The sequence below is a fragment of the Ictidomys tridecemlineatus genome, chromosome 15 (genome assembly GCF_052094955.1).
Source record: "Ictidomys tridecemlineatus isolate mIctTri1 chromosome 15, mIctTri1.hap1, whole genome shotgun sequence".
Taxonomy (NCBI): Eukaryota; Metazoa; Chordata; class Mammalia; order Rodentia; family Sciuridae; genus Ictidomys; species Ictidomys tridecemlineatus.
This window is the reverse complement of record NC_135491.1, coordinates 19559870-19582127: the sequence shown is the minus strand read 5'-3', so window position 1 is coordinate 19582127 and position 22258 is coordinate 19559870. Positions and strand designations below refer to the sequence as shown.

At 43.4% G+C, this 22258-nt stretch overlaps 1 protein-coding gene across 6 annotated transcripts in view; it reads right to left on the bottom strand.

Annotated features, from left to right (window-relative positions):
* Positions 1-22053, bottom strand: part of Slc7a9 (solute carrier family 7 member 9) — a 29306-nt gene extending 7253 nt beyond the window's left edge. For 5 of the 6 annotated variants that reach the window (XR_013430817.1, XM_078032195.1, XM_078032193.1 and 2 more), the window contains exons 1-11: positions 21947-22053; positions 21202-21338; positions 19407-19554; positions 18886-19128; positions 18313-18438; positions 17978-18077; positions 17187-17231; positions 16329-16452; positions 15414-15517; positions 5920-6016; positions 4851-5000 (exon numbers count right to left, since the gene is read on the bottom strand). Coding sequence is in view for 5 of the 6 variants with exons in the window: in XM_078032195.1 (XP_077888321.1) it covers positions 4851-5000; positions 5920-6016; positions 15414-15517; positions 16329-16452; positions 17187-17231; positions 17978-18077; positions 18313-18438; positions 18886-19128; positions 19407-19554; positions 21202-21288 (1224 nt within the window). In the remaining variant the exon portion in view is untranslated. The remainder of the gene's footprint in view (positions 1-4850; positions 5001-5919; positions 6017-15413; positions 15518-16328; positions 16453-17186; positions 17232-17977; positions 18078-18312; positions 18439-18885; positions 19129-19406; positions 19555-21201; positions 21339-21946) is intronic. The other variant, XM_078032194.1, reaches the window with a different exon arrangement.
* Positions 22054-22258: the final 205 nt, after the last annotated feature.

Sequence of the window (22258 nt, the reverse complement as noted above, 5' to 3'; positions counted from 1 at the left end):
TGGGAAAGTTTTAAACATTTATAAATTTATAAAGAAATTTGTTTTCATGCAACAGCACCATAATATTTAATAGCATTCTCTTGTTTCAGTGTTTTCCTATAATTCTTGCTTATTTGTCCTTCAGTATGAACTTAGGAATTAACTTATATATCTTCAGAAAAAAAAATACATGACATTTCTATTGCAATTGTACTTATTTGTTTATTTATCTTTATTTTTTATCTTTTGCAGCTATATTTAAATGTCTGAATTAATTTAGGGAACACTGACATCTTTATGATACTGAATTTTCCTGTCCAAGAACATGTATGAATTTCCATTTGTCCAAATTTCCTTTGAAGTCTTTCAGGAATATTATGCAGTTTTCCATCTACAGGTCTAACGTCCTGCAAAGTCAATGAGTGGTTTTGTGTTTTGTGGTTCTGTTTGAGAGGAGGAGGTGTTTCCTAAAATTGGCTAAAATCTTTACATTGGCTCTAATTTGCATAAAAGCTATTGATTTCATCGTGCTTATTTTATTTTGTTCCTTTCTTTGGGGCGGGGGCAATGCTGGGATTGAACCTAGGGCCTCATGTGCTAGGCAAGTGCTTTACCAGTGAACTGCATCCTCAGCCCCTAGTGTGTTAACTTTATATCTTACAAACTAAATTTTCTTTTAGTTTTTTCTTTGATTCTTTCAAGTCTTCCAGAGATACAATTATACTGTCTTTATTTACTTTTTAAAAATTTTTTTAGATGTGTGGACCTTTATTTTATTCATTTACTTATATGTGGTGCTGAGAATTGAACCCAGTGTCTCAAATATGCTAGGCAAGCACTCTACCACTGAGCCACAGCCTCAGCCCCCAATTATATTATCTTTAAAAGGACAGTTATAGATTCTTTTCAAAGACTTTTCTAGTTCTTAAAATGCAAATTGTTTTCTTCTGATCACCCTGCTAATATCTTTAAAACAATGTTAATGATGGTAGAAAAAGAAGTCATTCTTGTTCTTAACTTTAGCAAGAATCTCTCTAGTGTTACCATGTCAAATAAATACCTTTTTGCCTTTTGTACGTGTGCATGCGCACATGCATACACATATGAAATGGAGAGTACATATTATTAAGGTCAAATTCCTGTTTGTGTTTTTATCATTAATGTGTGTTAGATTTTATTTTTTGCATCTCTGGTGATCATAGGGATTTCTATCATGGATATGCTGGTGTGATGAATCATAGCCATCCATGAATTCAGCTTTAACTAATAGATTTTGATCATTTTGATTATGGACTTACTCATAATATATTTTTAATGTAGTTGGATTCTGCTAGTTACTATAAAGATTTTATATCATTATTCATAAGTGAGATTGTACAGTAATTTTTCCTAGTTTGAACTGTCTTTGTAAGGCTTGATATCAATGTTATAGTATATAAAAAATTGAAAACCAATTTTTTAAAAAACCTTAAATGGGGGCTGGGACTGTGGCTCAGTGGTAGAGCACTTGCCTCGCATGTATAAGGCCCTGGGTTCAATCCTCAGCACCACATAAAAATAAATAAAATAAATGTACATATAAAAAATACTCTTTAAAAATGTATTTTAAAATAAATTAAAAAAACCTTAAATGGGGAGAAAATACAAAACTCAAGTAAAAATGAAAATGGGAAAACAGTCTCCAGAATACAGGAAGTTATTTTTCTTAAATATGCTGAGAACTACTTTGGACAATTCTATACAAATTAATTTGAACACCAAATTGTTGGACAATTTTCTAGAAACAATTTTCTAGGAACGTATGGTTTATTAAAACTGATCTCAACAGAATTAGAATCACAGGGAAATTCTAAAATTCAGATAATCCCAGTATTAATTTGTACTAGAGAATTGAAAAAAAAATGTAAACTTTCAGAAAGCCAGTGTGCTTAGTCACTCATTTGTTTTTCTCTTTTTAACACTTCAAGTTCTTTTCATATTTATTAATTCCTTCTACTCTCTTTCTCTTGTTTTTTGAGTTGCCTGGTTTTCGTTTCTTTTACTTTTATTGATATAAATACTTAAGGCAATGAAATGTTCTCAAGGCTCCAAGTTGTGTCTATAGATTATCTCATTTTCATTATTTCCTATTTCCTCTTGGACTCAAAAGTGTCATTTGTCCTATTTTTTGTTGTGTTGCATTATAGATGAAGAACATAGTTTGCATGATTTTTTTTTTTACCATCAAGGTTTTCTTTATGTTTTTCTAAAGATTGTCAGAATTCAGACCTGTCCTATATGTGAATTTGAAAAGGTGTGTTTGCTGTTGTTGGGTTTCAGAGTTTAAATATCAATCTGTAAGATCTACCTTACCTTGTTGTTGTTTTTAAGTCTTCAATCACTTTTACTAGTGATGTGTCTGGATATGTCTTGGACCAAAGGAGGTGTTTTCAAGTTGCCTGTTATTAGTGTGTTTGTTTCTCTTTGGGGTATTATCTAGAATGGGCAATAGTTACATTAGCTAGGAATTATTTTCTTTCCCTCAGCCTCTAAATTTAAAATGATATCCTTAATTGGCAACTTGCCTGGCATACTTTTCTTTCTTTTTTAAATTTTTTTTTAGTTGTTGATGCTATTTATTTATATGCAGTGATAAGACTCGAACGCAGTGCTCACATATGTGAGGCATGCCACTCAGCCACAACCCCAGCCCTTGCATTCTTTTCTTAATTGGTATATACTTCACGTTATTTTCTACATTTTCATTTTTGTTGCATAATATTGATATACTGTTCTTTCACCTTTACCTTTCATCCTCTATCCTCAGTTCTATAGTTAAATACATTTACCTTATGCCAATGACTTTCTGGTTACAGAAGTTCATTCTCTGGGTGATTCCTCAGGAGGGCTCATGTAATAATACATTCCTTGAGTCATTTTATACTGGTAATTATATTCTTCAAGGTCATTTTGGCTGGATATGAAATCTTGGATTTTGGGGGGTTACTGTGGTTTGAAACGGAGGTGCTTTACCACTGAGTTACATCCCCAGTGTCCCCCATCCCTGCCTTTTTTTTAAATTTTGAGGCAGGGTCTTACTAGGTTATTATGAGCCTTGCTAAGTTGCTGAGGCTGGTCTTGAACTTGTGATCCTCCTGCCTCAACCTCCTGAGTTGCTGGTATTACAGGCGTGTGCTACCGTGTCCCATAAGAATCTTAAATATACTGCTCCAGAGTCTTCTGGCACCAAGTGTTAATGTTGGTATTATTATTTTTCCTTTATAAGTAAATTAGGGATGGCAGTGGGGACAAAAAAGGGAGAATGGATGCCCAAAGCATTTTGTAAAGCTCCATAATTATATCAGAATATATTTTTGTTTCCTATTCTAGTTTATACTTCCTAATCATGTTGTATCCTTTTACTACATTGGTTGAATGGTTGCGCCTGCCCTTCAACCAACCTTTCCACCACAGGAAATAGTTTTGAAATTAGTTTTTAGAATTCTGGTTAATTTCATTCTTTTCTTCAGGGACTCCAATTATACATGTATCAGAACTTCTTTGTTTCTGTCTCCTTATTTTCTCTCAAATCCTCTTTCTTTCTGTTTGGAATTTTTCATTTTCTTCTTCAGGTCCTCTGTTTGCTGGCATGATCCTTTGCCCTCATGTTTCTTCTTGCTTGCTCTTTATTTCTGAAATTATTTCGCTTTCTGAAATTGTTTTGAAGCCTGACACAACATGGGCTGTGTATGCAGCCTCAGCCAGGTGGAAGGCGTGTATCCCAGACCCGCCTCCTGGGACCTGAGGTTCTTCCATGCTCGGTGTGGTTTCTATTCCTAGCAGCTGTTCCTGTCATCTTCAGTGGTTCAGGGGGTGCTTCTGTCTTTCTGGAAGGAAGGTTTTGTGGGGAGCTGCTAGGATCCTGGCAGCTGAGAACATTACAGCTCTGCTCTCTAACCTCCACTGTTGGTTCTTGAATCTTCCTACTGGGAATCCCACCTGTGAGCCCTCTGGGTGGGGCTCATAGTGCTTCCATCCAGGGTGAGGTCAGTAGCAACGCTTCATTTCCTCATTTATGTTGAAGATGTTGGCTACAGGGCTTTCCCTCTGCTATTCCAGTGGCTCTGACTATTTTTATGAAGGGTTTTGTGCAGATTAAAAATCTATCTTGCCACCCTGATGTCACAGCCCTGGTGAGCTGAATGAGGTGAAGCTGCCAGGCTCCAGGCAGGTTATATCGGTTACCATAAAAATTGAATAGCAAAACAAAGTAAACTCTACTTCCTCTCATGGTTTATAGGCACACCAGCTATCGAGAGGATGGAAAAGCATATTATAAAGGTGGACAAGAACAGACCCCGGACCAGAGTCCAGAAATCCCTATCATTATATGAAAAGTGTATGCAAGAGACCAGGTTCGGTGGTGCACACTTTTAATTCCAGCGGCTTGGGAGGTTGAGGCAGGAGGATCACAAGTTCAAAGCCAGCCTCAGCAAAAGCAAGGCACTAAGCAACTGTCTCTAAATAAAAATACAAACAGGGCTGGGGATGTGGCCTAGTGGTCAAGTGCCCCTGAGTTCAATCCCTGGTACCAAAAAAAAATTTTACATGTATGCATGAGAGACACTGGGACTATTAGAACTGATGTGTTGCTATGGTTAGAGAGATTGGTCACAGTTATTAATAACAGGTTAATAAAATGAATGATACAAGTGGCTAATTGAATCATAAATTATCATATGAAATGAAGTAAGTAGTGAACTCCCCTCTAAAATATAATACTTAAAAACAGAGTAGAGTCAGGTTGGAAAGAGAAAGATTGCTCTAGCATTTGCAATAGTTGCCTCTAATTAATTTTAAGAATGCTTATGACATTCATGCATTAAACTTACCTTGATAGGCCTTTCCAGGTCTTTTTTTGTGAACCTCATCACAATGAGTCCTAAAATCGTCAGCCCATAAAACAGCCATGCAGCAAAACTGAAATAATTGACTAAGGAGTTTATATCGCCAGGGATGATATAAATTGTCGCTATAATACCCTAAAAGAATAATGAATTCTTAGGTCATTAGTACATAAAAACATTACTCTTATCATTTCACAAAAGACTGAAGAAACAGTTTTTCCTATGCATAAAATTTATAACATGAAAGAACCTTCCCAGGTAACCTTGACTATGGCTACCATAGCTATTCTCTTTGAAGCCTGACAGGAAGAACTGAACAATTTTTGAGTCTTCGAAGAGGTGATTTTAAGATAGGGACAAACCAGATAAATTATATGTGTGCATTGTTCTGGCTTCATAATCATGGACTCAATTACCAGAGAGTTTTCTTCATGAGCCAGAGCCACCTAGACTATGAAACTCAGGTCTGATCTTGATGGCATCAGTTGCCTGGCTCTAGCCCTGTATCTGGGCCTGTTTCCCATCTTCTGATTGAGCATGGTGGTGAAGAAGAGGGTTCTCTGGAGCTGGGGAGAGTAGTCTGTCCCTGAACTAGGGATATGAGTAGTTTCTGGGTGTCCAGAATAGTTGCACAACACAAGAAACTCCAATTGGAAGATGCCAACGACCTCATAACTTCCAAGAAACTTTCTCACTAGTAGAACATAGTGAGAGATGGTTATCTATTAAACCCTGTAAGTGTCTGGGCTTTTATCAAGCTTGTTACCAGGGACCCAGAACAGACAAATGCACATGCATGTAAGAAGTAAGGAAGGTACAAGCTTGGAAGGTTCAGTGTCTTTCACAGATAAATTCAGAAAAGGGAGAAGTTGGTAAATTAAATTGTCTTCAGTGTGTGTGTGTGTGTGTGTGTGTGTGTGTTTTATGTCAAGTACTAAGGGAATGGATCATTTAAAAACCATGGAGTTTAGCAATAGCAGGTTGACTTCACCACCTGAATTGAGGGCCCTTCTCCCTTTAGGGGAGCTGGTGTCCTGGCAGGATTCATACTTACGTAAAAGATGATAGCAGGGGCAGGAGTGAGGCGCCTGACACTGATGTAGGAGAGCACTTTAAGCATGTGGCCTTCCCGGCCTGCAACGTATATGAGCCTGAAAGAACAAGCATATGGCAGTCACTAAGCAAGTGTCCTGAGTTTCACTAATGAGACCAGAGAGAAAGGAACTGAGTGGTAACTGGCATCTTCAGATGCAAGTCTGTTCTCTGGAGGGTATTGAGTTTGGGAGGAGTAATTAAGGTAGCCAAATATGCCTGTGAGGACTGCATCCTGGGACAGTGGAGTCACCAAGGCGGGGATAGTTGGGGAGGCCCTTTTAAGAGGAGGTGCCTACTCTGAGTCCCGAAAGTTATGCAACAAATGTGTAAAAACTAGTCCAGGGCCAGTGAACCCCAGTGCCTGGGGCACTAGACAGAGGCAAACACAGAAGTGCCTTGTGCTTGCAAAGTCAAGCCACTGGAAGTCCTATATTCTAAAAAGTCGAGCAAATTAAGGGTGAATTAGCCTGGCATGGTGGTGGATGCCTGTAATCCCAGCACCGTGGGAGGCTGAGGCAGGAGGATCACAAGTTCAAAGCCAGCCTCACTAACTTAGTGAAGCCCTAAGCAACTCAGCAAGACCCTGGCTCTAAATAAAATATAAAAAGGGTTGGGGATGTGGTTCAGTGGTTGAGTGCCCCTGGATTCAACCCTAGTACAAAAAAAAAAAAAAATTAAGGGTGAATTAGCCCGGCATGTTGGTGGATGCCTATAATCCCAGCACCATGGGAGGCTGAGGCAGGAGGATCACGAGTTCAAAGAAAACAGCCTCACTAACTTAATGAAGCCCGAAGCAACTCGGCAAGACCCTGGCTCTAAATAAAATATAAAAGGGGTTGGGTATGTGACTCAGTGGTTGAGTTTTCCTGGGTTCAATCCCTAGTACAAAAAAAAATTAAGGGTGAATTAGCAGGCACAAAGCGCACTCAGTTCTCCCCAGAACTGATGGTTCAGTAACCTGAAAGACTATATTTAAAAGACTGAAAAAGGAAATGGGGGAAAGCTGAACAGAATTGTTAAAGGGAGTTATCATAATTAACAATTCAATTAGATACAGTGAAAAAATAAGTTGTAAGTTAGATGTACACACAAAGCACAGAGAGAAGAAAGTATAGATGAAAAAGTGAGAAGAAGACACCAAAAAGCTCAGACACTTGAGTGAGAAAAGGCACATTCAAAAAGCAAAGAATTTTTATAAAATTGAAACATAGCTAGGCACAGAGGTACATGCCTGAAATCCCAGCTACTTGAGAGCCTGTAGGAGGTGAATCGTAAGTTCACCTCCAGCCTGAGCAACTTAGTGAGACCCTGTCTCAAAAATTGGCCATGCTTGGGCAATTATATCAGAATGAATTCTACTGTCATGTATAACTAAAAAGAACCAATAAAAACAAATAAAAAGGGTTGGGGATGTGGCTCACTGGTAGAGCACCCTGGGTTCAGTCTGTAGTACACACAAACACTGAGTCCCCAACTGAACCCAGTCTCGCACAAGACAAAGCATACCTACCCAGATGTGTTATAGTGGAAAGAGATCAAAGTCTTAAGAGCTCCTGAATTTAAGAGACTAACTACAGAATGGTGTACATGGTGAGAATATTTTCAAAATGATGAAGGAAACAGATTTTCACATTTGAATTCTATGTAGCTAAACTAGCATTCAAGACGTGATGAATAAATGCAGTTTTAGATAAGCAGTGAGACATTTCCTCTCCAGTCCTCATTGGAAACTGTTAGAGTCTAGGGAAAAACAAACAACTTAGAGGCAGTCAATTTTAAGAAGCAATGTTAAGGAAAAAGAAGGAAAATATGTTGGTGTATAGATAAATATTGGGCTAGTTTTTCTTTTCTCTTTTTGTATTGACAAACATTTTTTGGAAGTGTGGGCTAATAAGATACAGCTGATGTACTAGACAATATGAAGAGTGAGCCCTGGTAAGAGAGGAAAGAGAACTGGCATACTGCTACTGTTCTAGACACTCAGGTTCTATTTTGGGGTGATCATTAGAAGACTAGTATAACTGTCACATCAGAAGAAAAATGGGACTAAAGAAATTTGATAGCTTTAAAATAATCTCATTGAGTTGTGATAGCTAAGAAGACATAGAGCAATATGTTAGAAATTCATTCAGTTGCATCAGCGATCATGTGAATTGTAAACACATTCAGTTGCTAGAGACTCTGGTTGGATTTGTTCAAAAAGCCCAATGACACTGAAAGGTTGGTGATAGAAAAGATAGGACATTACTAAAAATAGCCTCAGGATAGCTGATGTAGCAATAGCAGACAAAATAGAGTTGAAGGCTTTAAACTGATAGTTTCTTGGGGGGGGGGGAGACAGTCTACCAAGAAGTAGTAAGGATGACATAAAAACCAGATGCCCCTGAAACAGGGAAATCGTGGCAAAGCCTCTGTTAAAGTGGGCAGCTAGAACAGTACAAGTTGCAGACTTGATATAAAAATCTAGAGACGGTTTTAGAAATGCTAGTTTCAAGACCATAGCAAACACTTTTTTTTTTTTTTTTTGGTGTCAGGGATTGAACTTAACCACTGAGCCACATCCACAGTCCTTTTTTGCATTTTATTTTGAAACAGGTCTCATTAATTTGCTAAAGCTGGCTTTGAACTCAAGATCCTCTGGCCTCACCCTCCTGAGCCACTGCACCCACCTAACAGACTTTTCAGTGAGCCACAAAACAAGCTCTAAAACTTTTGAAGAACTGAGAGCATAGACTACAAACTGAGACTAGGAGGCTGTGGAATTAGTTGTCAGAAATACAAAGACCAAAAAGACCCATCCGTTTAGAAACAGACACTTGAACTGTGAGATGATGCCAGCATGTTTTTTTTCCTGGTTGATTCCCAGAAAAAGGCAATGGAAACAGGAAGGAGTTGACAGGAAAGGAGGCCAGACAATGCTGCACATTCACTCTTTAAAATGTTTAGTTCTCCACAAATGAATATATGAAGCCACACAATCACAATGCACCTGGACAGAAAGCATGAGTGCCCCTGGAGTGCTGACCAGGCGAGGAGAAGTCTGATGTGGTCCTAGACCTACCAGATTCTACATTGCAAAGCTATAAGATGTTCTCATAAATACAACAATAGCACAAAAAAGGACCTATCAGACTTCGTGAACCAGGAACACATGGGAATGATAATAGAGGCAATTGTAACCAATAAGGGAGAGAAGCAATAAGTAATATTGGGATGACAGGTAAATGTTTGAAAAAGAAAGTGAGACAGGCCTCACCTCGAACTACCTTCCACACTGATCAAAGAGCTAGAGTAGAGGAGTGCTAGGGGGAAACCCAGACAAGCACTTTAAACAATCTTGGAAGGCAGAAGGAGATAAAAATTCAAGCCTGTTATGGTTTAGATACAGGTGTCCCCCAAAAGCTCATGTGTGAGACAATGTGAGAGAGTTTAGAGGTAAATGATTGGGTTCTGAGAGCCTTAATCCAATCAGTGTGTTAATCCCCAGTAGGAATTGATGAGTGGTGACTGTAGGCAGGCAGGGTGTGGCTGGAGGAGGTGGGTCATTGGGGGGCCTGCCCTTGGGGTATATGTTTTGTGAGCTGAGCTGCTCCTGGTGCCCTGAGCTCTTTTCCTCTGCCACATCTTGAGCCCCAAGGAATAGAGTCAGCCATCTATAGACTGAGAACTGTGAGACAGTGAGCCCCCAAATAAACTTTTTCTCTTAAAATTGTTCTTCTCAGGTCTTTTGATCTTAGCAGCTAAAAAGTTGACTTAAAAAAAGCCATTGTGGGAAATGCTTAGATTTTTTTCCATAAAAATTATATACAACCAGGTGGGTGGCACACACCTGTAGCCCCACTACCTGGGAGGTGAAGATGGGAGGATCTCTTCAGCCCAGGAGCTCAAGGCCAGCCTAGACCCCATTTCCCATTCCCCCCTCAAAAAAACTATATATGGTCATCCCTCTGGATCCTTGGGGGATTGGTTCCAGGACTCCTGCAGATACCAAATGCCCAGATGCTCAGGTGTCTTACACCAATTGTATTGTTTGCACATCGTCTGTATAATCCTCTCATCTGCTGTGAGCCGTCTCTGTAATGCCTTAACACAGCGTAAATGCTGTGTAAATAGGTGCTGTGCCATATGTCTGTGGAATAATGATGAAAGTCTGTGTATGCTCGGTACAGACTCATTTTTTTTTTCTGAATGTATTTGATCTATGGTTGGTTGAATCCATGGATGTAAACATACCCATTTATGGAGAGCAGAGTGGCACAGACCTATAATCTCAGGTACCTGGAAGACTAAGTTCAAGGCCAGCCTCAGCAACTTAGTGACACTGTCTCAAAAAATAAAAAAGGATGGGAGCAACCCCTATTAGGTCCCCTCTTGCCTTGCGGGAGTTCTGTCTCTTCTCACTTGAATAAATCCTAATCTTTGGATGCTCAAAAAAAAATGGGGGGTGTGGGGAATTGGGGTTGTAGCTCAGTGGTAGAGCACTTGCCTAGCATGTGTGAGATCCTGAGTTGGAATCACAGTACTGCAGGAAAAAAAAAAAAAAAAAAAGGCTGGAGTGTGGGTGCAGTCCATGGCAGAGCACTTGCCTAGTGTGTGCAAGGCTCCAGGCCCCATCCCCAGCGCTGGGGGGGTAGGGGGTGGAGAGTAAGACCAGGTGCTGGTGAAGGCTGTGGGGAAAGGGAACCCTCATGCATGGCTTGTACAAATTTAAATGAAACAACGACTTAGAAAAAAGTTTGGCAGTTTCTTCAAAAGTCATAATTTATGAAGAAATATTGATTATACAAGGGTAAAATACATCTTGTGTTTTATTTTCTTATACTTGCTTTGTAATTAAATATTCTAATAAGCATAATATATATGATTAAGCATAATTTTGTAAACTACTAAGAAAATAAACCAAGTCTTATTAAATATTAATGTACCATACTGGCTGGGTGATTGGTTGGCTTATTTTTCTGGAGATTGAACCCCAGGCCTGTATATGCTAAGCAAGCGCTCTGTCACTGAGCTACACCCAAGCCTACCATGTCAGTGCCTTCAAAACAAAAGTGGCTTTATTTTTCCATCTCAAACACAACATTATATAGTGAAAATTTAATTCAACTGCACCTGGCAGCTCCACGGCTTTAAATAAACATCTACGTTTCAACCAGAACTAAAGTTAATCATAAAGTTAATATATGACCAAGCTATATTCCTAGTAGCTTATCAGAGAGAAATAAAAATATTTCTTCATACAAAAACACATACAGTGCTATTGTTGTGGCTAAGTTGCAGAGCACTTACCTAGCATGTGTGAGGCACTGGGTTCGATTCTCAGCACAACATATAAACAAATAAATGAATAAAGGTTCATCAATAACTAATAAAAAATTTAAAAATTAAAAATAAAAAGATATTGAGTCCATCTACAACTAAAAATTAAAAAAAAAACCCACACAGCAGCACTGCATAACAGTCAAAACTAGTTCAAATGTTCATCAGTTGGTGAATCCATATAATAGAATATTCAACAATTAAAAGGAATGAACTGATACACACTACAACATGAATGAACCTCAGAAACATTTTGTTCCTAAAAGAAGTCAGCTGCAAATGGTAGTATTTAGATGAACTGTCTAGAAAAAGCAAGGTTACAGAGACAGCATATCTGTTTAGGGATGGAGGTTGAAGTAAAGAGTAACTGTAATTAAGCTTCATGCTTAAATAATTTCCTTCATGGAAATTTTGGGGGTGATGGGAGTGTTCTAGAATTAGAACAGCTTACAGGTTGACCAAAATAGCTGAGTTGCACAATAGCCAAGCTATGGAAACAATCTAGATATTCCTCAAGGGATGAATGGATAAAGAAAATGTGATATACACACAATGGAATATTACTCAGCCATAAAGACGAATGAAATAATGGCATTTGCTGGTAAATGGATGAAACTAGAGAATTATCATACTAAGCGAAGTAAGCCAATCTCTCCAAACCAAAGGCTGAATGTTCTCTCTGATTTCTGGATGTTAACCCAAAACAAGGGAGGTTGAGGAGGGGAATAATAAAAATCCATTGGGCTAGACGAAGAGAAACGAAGGGAAGGGAATGGGAAAGACAGTAAAGTTCTTTGGACATAACTTTCCTGGCCTTGTATTTGAGTACACTATCAGGGTAACTCTGCAATGTGTACAGCCACAAGAGTGGGATCCCAAATAGAGTAAGTTATATTCTAGGCATAATTTGCCAAAATATATTCTACTGTCATGTACAACTAAGAAAAATAGCTGAGTTGTACAATTAAAAGGGTGAAGTTTTAACAGGTCAATAACTATTCAGCCTTAAAAAAAAAATTCAGGCACAACAACATGATGAGCTCTTAAAAATGTATATATTAGAAACTATTGGGAGCAACTTTTAAAATTTTTTAAATGACATTTATAATTGCAAAAACATATGAAATCCTTTGGAATAAATGTGACCAAAAGATGTGTAAGAACTATATATTAGTTCTTACTACTCAAAACATTTTTGAAAAAAATTATTAAAACAGACCATCTATGCCTAGGTCATAGAAGAATCGATACTTCCAAGATGGCAGACTTGCCCAAATTCAATTTCTGTAATTTACAACAACAGGGATGGCCTTAGAAATCATTATGCTAAGTGAAAGAAGCCAACACAGTCCAGATCAAAATCCTCAAGAGTTTTTTGGGTATAAACCGAGAAGCTGATTCTAATGTTCATATAGAAATAGGAAAACTGGCTGTCTACCTGCAGAGAAATCAAAATTGGACCCTTCTGTCACCCTTCATAACCCACTTGAATCAAACTGTGAAAGATGATGTATTAAGAACTGTGTAATGTTTTGAACGACCAACAATTAAAAAAAATCAAATCAAATGGATTAAAGACACAAAACTGTAAAATTACTAGAAGAAAATAACAGAAAAGCTACGGGCATTGGTCTCAGCAGTGGTCTCTAGCCCATGACCCCGGAAGCACATGCGGTAGAAGCAACTAGACAAGTTGGGTTACATCAAAGCGAAAAACTGCATGGTGAAGGGCATGGGGCTTGAAGAGACGACCTTCCGGCTGGAGAAATATGTGCAAATCATACATCAGTTAAGGGGCTTATCTCTCCAACATAACAGGAACTCCCTCTGTAACAAGACAGCCCTGTTAAAAACAGGCAAAGGCCCCAAACAGCAGATACACGAAAAAATGTTCAACATCACTAATCAGAGAAATGCAAACCAAAACTACAACGAAGACATCATCTCCCTCCTGATCGAATGGCTATTTGCAAAAAAGAAAAAAAGACAAGTGTTAGCAAAGATGCAGAGAAAAAGGAACCCTATACACTGTTGGTGGGGATGTACATTTATACAGCCTTGTTGAGAGACAGCAGAGAGGTTCCTCAACAAACCAAACAGAGTTACCATACCACCTGGAAATCCCATTTCTGGGTATGTACTAAAAGGACTAAAATCAGTGTGTCAGGAGAGAGAGATACATTGTAGCGTTATTCACAATAGCCAAAATATGGACACAGCCTAAGCAGCCATCAACAGATAAATGGAAAAAAATAATGTGCTATAAATACACAATGGAATACTAGTCAACCTTTAAGAAAAACATAATTCTATCATTTATAACAACGTGGATGGCTTTAGAAATCATTATGCTAAGTGAAAGAAGCCAAGCACAGAAAGGCAAATATTACATGATCTCATGTTCTTGTGGATTCTAGAAACTTGAACTCATAGAGGAGAAAGTAGAATGGTGGTCACCAGAGGCTGGGGATGTGGTGGATGGACAGGGAAAAGGAAAATGTGGGTCAATAGGTACAGTACCAGGAGGAATAAGTTCATGGCACAGCAAGGTAACTATAGTTAATTATCAAGTACACGTTGGGCTGGGGTGTACTCGGTAGTTGAGCATTTGCCTAGCATGTGTGAGGCCCTGGGTTCACGCTCTAGAACTGCAAAATAATAATAAAACATACTTCAAAATTGCTAAGAATGGATTTTAAATGTTCTCATCACAAAGAAATGGTAAGTATGTGAGGTGATGTATGTGTTCACCAACCTAATTTGCTCATTCCACAATTTATAAATGTATCACATTGTATCTCAGAAATATATACCATTATTGTCAGAAATAAAAGAAGCTGGGTGCAGTGACACACACCTGTAATCCCAGCAACTCAGGGAGCTGAGGCAGGGGGATGGCAAGTTCAAAGCCAGCTTCAGCAACTTAGGGAGGCCCTAAGCAACTTAGCCAGATCCTGTCTCAAAATGAAAAATATAAAAAAGGGTTGGAAATGTGGCTCAGTATTTAAGTGTCCCTGGGTTGAAACCCCAGTACTATTTTTTTTTTTAAAGAGAGAGTGAGAGAAGAGAGAGAGAGAGAGAGAGAGGAGAGAATTTTTTTTTTAATATTTATTTTTTAGTTCTCAGCGGACACAAGATCTTTGTTGGTATGTGGTGCTGAGGATCGAACCCGGGCCGCACGCATGCCAGGCGAGCGCGCTACCGCTTGAGCCACATCCCCAGCCCCCCAGTACTATTTAAAAAAAAAAAAAAAAGTAAATTGTATGTAGAAATGCAAAGAATTTAGATTAGTCTTTTTCTTTTTTGCCCTGCTGGGGTTGGAACCCTGGGCCTCATTCATGCTAGGCAAGAGCTCCACCTCTGATCTGCCTCCTCAGCCTGAAACACTTTTGTTAAAGAACAAAGTTGGAGGACTAGCACCACATGTACGTTGATAGGTTCAAAGAATGATTCTGTGGTCCACATGTGGCGATTTCATTCAGAAATATATCCTTCTGGACTCTGGACCCTGGACACAGACATGTCCCAGAATGTTCTCAACAGCAGATTTAATGGAAGCAAGCGAGGGGAGCATCTGTTGCATTATGCTGCCTCGTGAAGGAGAATGGGCACAGCTGGTAAAGCTGGGCCGAGTGGGTGGGTGAACCCCACCTGTTTCTACCTAGTTTTCTGGGACCTCACCAGAGCTTCTTACTTTAATGTTGCAAAGACGGAGCTGAGGAGTTGCGATGGAGACTTACAAGGCCTACAAGCCCCAATGATTAATATCTGCTTAAGGGGAAGTTTGATAATTCCTGGTCAAATTTGTGTGTACACTAAAGTAAAATAAATAGTGAAAAAATGCAACCTAGGAAGGACCAGGTGGAAAACCAAGCCTCATTCATCCACTATCACTTCCTTCTGCCTCGTGCTGAAGTTGGCAGGATTTTCCCCTCATTTGGGATAAACTGATATGACAGCGCCAGGACTGAGGTCAGCCACGTGGTCTCCATGGGAAGGTGGCCAGCATGCTGTGTGGACCAAGCCCCTCCCTCTGCGGCCTTTGGAGTCCTGCTTAAGCCACGAGGGGTTCAACCTGGCCGAGCCCCAAGCACCTAGGGCTTCAGCCCTGGAGAGGGTGACGGGGTCCCCTACCTGCCCGCTGTAAAACAGGTCCCATTGGCAGCACCGATGGTCGAGAACGCCACAAAAAGTGGAACGACCCAAGAGGCAGGATAGAGGACACGGTCACCAAACGTCTGGCAGGGGAAGCAAAACGAATCCTGAGGGTCTTCCATGGCCTCCAGCAGCTGCTGACCCAAAAGAGCTACCCGCCCTCCTGGAAGACCCAGGTCCCCACTCTCCTCGTTGGGCACAGCCTCTGGGACCGACTCTGCTGGAGCGGGGAGGTGGAAAACCTCATCGGGGTATCTCAGGATTGGGGGTGGTGGCAGAAGTCTCCTACCAACCACTCCCTGGCGTCAGTCCTAGTCACCCAGCTGCTTGCTCCCTTGACCCCTCACTCAAAATGACCTTGCTCTCTGCCCTCCTCCGCCACCCATTCTCCTGGTCATGGGTGACCTCATTGTTAGACAAAACTGCATCTCCTCCATACTCTGAACCCCATCACCTCCTTGTCTGTTTCTGACTCATTTCCCGTGGCCCACCAATACCACCTGGCCTCCAGCCTTGGACACCCCCCCCCCCCCCCCGCCCAGTATCCGCTATCTCTGGTTCGGTTCCTTCTCATCCAGTCTTGCCACCTTGCTCAGCTGGACTTCCAATTACCATTGCCTCTTTCAACTCCTAGCATTCTCCCTCGGGCTTCCTCTTGCTTGTCAAAACCCCCAATCTGGCTCAATCCAGCCCTCTGCTCAGCCACAGGCTGCCCCTTGCCTGGGAAGACTGGGGGCGGGGGATGGATTGAGAGGAAGAACCCACCACCTGCTGATGGTCTCCCTAACCCCAGGCCTCTCCCTTTGGCCAGCGGATAGTCCCTGATCTGTCCAGGCTCCTAAATGACTTTTCCCTCCTCCTCACAAACCACAGCCCCTTCCCATCAGCACTCACCACGGCCACCGCCTGGGACTGCAGGAGTTCTGTTGGGGTCATCACAGTGAAGTAGGCAATGTTCATGAGGATGTAGCACACTGTCACCAGAGGGATCCCAATGACAATGGCCCGGGGTAGGTTTCTGGGAGAGAGGATGACATAGGAACACAGGGTCATGTGAGACTGTCATCTTTGTCCAGCCCTTCCCCGCTGGCTGCCCTCCACCTGCTTCATCTGGGATAGGGTCCCAGATGCCCTTTCTGAGCCCACCCCTGCCAGGGACGTGTGGCACAGCAGAGCCCCAGCAGGGATGAGGCATTTTCAAATGAGAATTTTCCCTCTCACACTCCAGGGCAATAGAATTAAACTATTTAAAATAAAATGAGGGGCTGGGGTTCTGGCTCAGTTCTGGCATGCACGAGGCACTGGGTTCGATCCTCAGCACCACATAAATGTAAAATACAGATATTGCGTTCCACCTAAAACTAAAAAAATAAATATTTAAAAAAGTGAATAAGGAAGAATGATCGCTCAAAAACAACCTCCAGGGAAATTTAAAAAATAATAAAATAAAATGAGCCAGAGATAAAGGGGGTTCAAGTTCTTCCCTCCTCTTAGCAACCATTCCACTGCCCCCAAACAAAGCCAGACTCTAATGGGTGGATAACGAGCTGACAGGAAACCTTCTGGGCTGGTAGGGTCAGCTCCCAGCTGAGGGGTCGAGTGCTTGCCCAGCATAAGGCCTGGGTTCCTCCCCCAGTACTGCAAAAAGAGCAAAATCTGGAAGTAGGTGGTGGAATAGCAGGAGGAAGCAGCTCCACTTTTTGCCTGGGAGGAGAAATTTGCTTTCACACACATTGTGTTCTGCTTCCTTACCTGAAAGGGTCTTTAAGCTCTTCTGTGATATAATTGAGTTGATTCCTGGAGAAGAAAAAAAAAAAAAGTAAACAAGGGAGACCTGTAACTTGTGACCTGACTTTTTTGGCTGAGATCGTGAAACACGCAGTAATAAATGTCAGCCTCATTTAAAATTCTCCACCACAGGGAGCTCTGCGGCCAGAACACTGGGGCGTTTTTTTTTCTGGGAAGCTCTGGTGGCCACGTGGCCCAGGGCCCTTCCAGGACCTACACATCTGTCCGTCCGTTGGTCAGACGGGAATCCCATGGATTTTCAAGAATGTTCAGGAGTGGGGAGTCTCCAGGATACTTTGAAAACAATGAGAGACTGAACGGGAGATGAAACTCACGGCTGCTTGGCAGGAGGGACAGCCCCACAAGTGGATGGCCACACTGCTTCCTTAAGTCACACAAGGTTTAAATTGTTGAATACCCTTGGCCTTGTCAAGCACAGGGCAGCCCCAGCTGAAGCCTGTCCTGCTTCTCACCAGAGCCTCTAGGCCCAGGGGTTGTCTTTCTGGGGCCTCCTTTTGGTTTGCTTGCTGAAGATTCTTCCTGGGGCTCACTACTACCTGCCCACCCGAGGTGCCACGTCCAGGACAGGACAGGGAATGGGGCTGACTTGGTGTCCCTGGGGTCTGAGGGCAATAGAAAGGTCGGGGGTGGGGCATGATACAAAAGGCAAATTGAAGGTGAATTTTAGAGTCCCACCCCACCCCAGAAAGCAGAGGCCTTTGTTTTCCAGAGTTGAAATCAGAGGGGGGCCTTACCAGCCGTCATAGGCCCAGAGTCCGTTGTAAAAGGCGAGACTGACGGTTCCCACAGAAAGTTTCGTGCCCTCAAAAGAATTTTCAAAATTCTTTGTGTTTCCTGTAATTAATCCAAACAGTGGACAGTGGGTGTCAGCTGACCACATCTCGACTTTGCACTCCTCTCCATGAGAAAGAAGGGCGTGACTTGTGACCTCAGGTTATAAAACAGACTGAGGGGCCGGCCACCTACAGCTTCTTTGGGGCAGTCTTGCCAGGCTTGACGTGCACTCATGTGCAGGACTGTTCCCGAAGGAAAGCAGGTGTGTGCTGGGCGGTGCCTTGCTGCCGCTCACCTTGGGCCAGGAGAACGAGTCCACTGATGATGATGATGGCCACGATCACCAGTTTGGCTGCTGTGAAGAAGTTCTGCACGTAGCTGCCGAGCCGCACACTCAGTGCATTCACTGTTGTGATGAGCACTGGGAAGGGTCAGAGCGGGGCGACATTAAGTGCTTGTGGTTTTCCACAGGCCCTGGGAAGTCTCTCTACTCCCACTTCCACCCTCCCCCCCTCCACCACATTTATGTCCTAAACACAGGGAGGGGGCAGGGCCAAGCATGGAAGTTGAAAGATCTTGAAAATGCACTTGATGGTGAGCTTTGTCATCCAGCTGGGCTGCCCCAGAGGATGATGGAGAAGCAGCGAGGCCTGAGCCAGGGACATGGATGACCCTCAGCAGCCCCTGGAAGGCCTAGGGGTTTCTCGGCACCAGCAGGAATGGCCCAGCCTGCCCTGCTTCTCCCCAGAGCCTCTAGGCCCAGTGGGCCTCTTTCTGGGTGTGGAGGAGCTGGGGCCAGACTCCCTGACCACCAGCTGTGCCAGGCTTTCCCGGACCCCTAACTGGGACTCCAGGGTTGGATACTCACTGATCGCAGCTGCAGCCAGGCATTTAACGACTGTCTCAGGAGGCTTGCAGCCCGAGTAGAAGGGCGCACACACGTACTCAGAGAAGCTGAGGCAGATGATGGCAAAGGATGAAGGCTTCATGACCATCAGGCTGGTCCAGGAGAAGAGGTAGGCAGGAATGGGGCCAAAGGCCTCCATCAGGTAGGGGTACTCGCCCCCTGACTTGGTGATCATTGTGCCAAGCTCTGCAAAGCACAGCGCACCTGGAACACAGACAAGATGGGCCACCCGGTCCCCTGGTGAGTGCTGTCCTAGTCCTAAGGAGCCTCTCTCCCTCAGGGTGGTCTGGGCTCCCAAGGGACCACCATGTCCTCTCATGACAGCCAGCCTGGAGTTTGGACGGAGGACATCTAGATGTAGCCCAGTGTACCCTTATTTGCCACATGCGCATCCAAAGTGAACCCAGCAACAGCAAGGGCAGCAGTGCTGTGTGTGTCCCCACATTTGACAGGAGGGTCCGCGGGGAGCAGGTCTTTGTTACCCAGTGTTGCAAGGATCCCACAGGCTGCCCATATGATGAGACAGGGCCCCACGGTTTCCGTGTTGCTGAGCACAGACTTGGGGGAAATGAAGATCCCAGAACCGATGATGGTGCCCACGATGATACAGATGCCACTGACCAGGCCCACCTGGGACATGCAGGAAGGAAGAAGAGTCAATGCTGCCACCCCAGAGGTGGCAGGAACCAGAGGCAAGTCCTCAACACCCATTTATGGCCGGCGCAGCTAGATGGCACATCCAGGCGGGTCCACCTGTGCTAACAGCAGGACAGTTTGGGGGCTTTGCTTGTATTGAAAAGATGGATCCTCATGACAGCCCCCTGAGTTGGGGATACCATACCACCCCAATTTTACTCCTGCCTGGGATGAACAGGTGGGGCAGACCTGGCTCAGGTTGCATACTGCCAACCAGCTCCCCAGAAAGATTCACTTAGCAAACAGGTCAGCACCAAGGCCCCTGGGACATGTCCTTTAGCTGGGCAGAATAGAAAGGATTTCTCCACCAAGCAGACCGTGGTCAGCACTTGGAGTCCTGGCTAGAGGAGCCACATCAGCAACAGAGACCTCCCGGGGACAGAAACCCTGGGGGACTGAGAAACTTCCTGTGGTGCCATTGTGTAGGGGAGGGTGTGGGCTTTCTAAGAACAACATCCAACTCAGGAACATACTGCACGACTACCTCCCCGTGAAGTTCGAGAACAGGACAAATGAATCCACAGTAATAGAAACTCAGGGTTGGGGTGGGAGTGGGGAGGTCCTGCCTTGAAAGGAGCAAGAGGGAGCTTTCAAGGTGATGCATTTATCAAAACTTTTCAAACGGAGCTCTAAAGAGCTGCATCCTTCACTATATGTGAATTATATGCTAATGGGGGTGTGCTTTCTCAAAGGGGAAAAACATTCTTTTGACTCAATAACTCAAAACATCAGCCCTTTGAAGCTGCCCAGGCATGATTTCCAGAGCAGGGAGTGAACAATGTGTAGGTTAGACCAGGGTTAGATCCCAGAGGGTGAGGAGGATCCCATTGAGGCTGGCTGCCCAGCGCCCTTGACACACACGAGCAGGGACTTCAGCTTCCTGAGCACTTCTCTTCCTCCTCCTCTGGCTCTGTTCCTGGCTGGTGGTTTGGCTCACCAACATTTGCCCCATCCCCATCCCAGACCCTTTCTCTTGCAGGGTTCTGGTTTGGATCAGGTCAGCCATTCAAGCCATTCAACCTATAATGTCCAAATGGGTTTAGGACATGCCTGGGGTTTGTTTAGCTGTGCTGTGTGGCTGAAGGGCCACAGGGTTCTGGAAGGACATCACTGGAATCAGGCCTGAGGTTGGCAGAGAGGGAGAGTTGTTGCTGCTGAGTTCCTGGCTCCTGCCTCACTAGATTCCTCCAAGATACACTTGTCACCACTACAGATGCTCAAACTAGGAGGATCAGAGATATTGGGCAAAGATGGGATCCAGCAAACTCCACCATCAGGAGAGCTTCTCTGACCGTCCCTGTAAAGGCAAATACTGGAACCTCCACATGCTTGCCTAATGCATGGAAGCATGTTCTTGAACTTCCTGTATAAATTTTTAGAAGAGTATGCTGATTTCACTCACCAGCACGAGGTAAGTCCAGAGAACTGTTCGTTTTAAGATGTACTTTGCAGAACAGAAATCTTTTGGTTGCTTACTAGGGATCAGTGGGGACTTTGGTCCCTGCTGCCTGTCCCTCATTCAGACCTGACAACCTCCCCTAACTCCCCCCACCCCGCCGTCCCCCACACACCCTGCCTTACCTCTTTCTGGAGGCTTGTGGTCTTGGGTTCATTGCTCTGGATCGACTTCTCATCCTCTCCCCGTTTTCTCAGGCTCGTCTCCCCCATCTTTTCCTCCTGCTAGTCCCAGGAGGCTGCAAGGAGGGCATGGGCCGAATCTTGATTCAGCAAAGGCAGACAAGATGCAAAGGGAAGCTCAGCCAGGGCTCATCTGGACTAGTGCATCTGCGTGGTGGGATCTGACTCCCAAAGCAAATCACTTGCTTGTGTCTCGGGAGAGAACGGTGGCCAGTCCCTTAGGGACAGTTTGCTCAGTCCCAGGAGTAAAAATCAGTCACTGATATTGCTCAGGCGGTGGGAAACAGAGCTTTCTGGATCTTTCCCAAACCTCGGGTACTTGTTTTGCCCCCGGGCCTCCTGGCTCCCAAGCCACATCACTGTCTCCTGTTTCTCAGTCACTACAACACTGGAAACTCACTCCAGCTCCGTGCTCCAGCTCCAGTTTTCAAAAGTAGAAAGAAATAGCTTAAAACACACTGGAATATACTCAGTGGAATCAAGGCCAAGGCCAGGATGTCTGTCCCACTCTTCCTTCTCAAGTTTAAGACATCTCATGCTCACAGATCCACAGCTTCAGTGGAATGATTAAAAAAAAAAAATGGCTGAGGGACACTAAGAATTAAGAGATGGTCATACCTTCTTCCTAAGTAGATTCTCTGTCCAGGTCTCCTTCAAGAGAACAGGGAGCCTTACCCTCTGGCCTTACCTTTCTCCTTGACCTTGTAGAGCCAGGGGAGCTGCCGGCCTTACTGACCACCTGCGTCTGCACAGTTGATCCCTAAGGAGGGCCATCTCTTATGCCCAGAAGTCGAGGAAGCCAGAAGGTACAGAGGTCAACAGAGGTAATTATTAAACATGCCCCTCTCTTTTTTTTTTTTCCCCCAACAATGAAACAACAATGACACACCACATGAAAACCGGAGGACCAAGCCAGCCAGTTTCTCTCCAAAAAATGCTTTGTGTGTGTGCGTGTGCGTGTGTGTCAAGGTCCAAAAAACAAACAATCCCAAACCCAAAC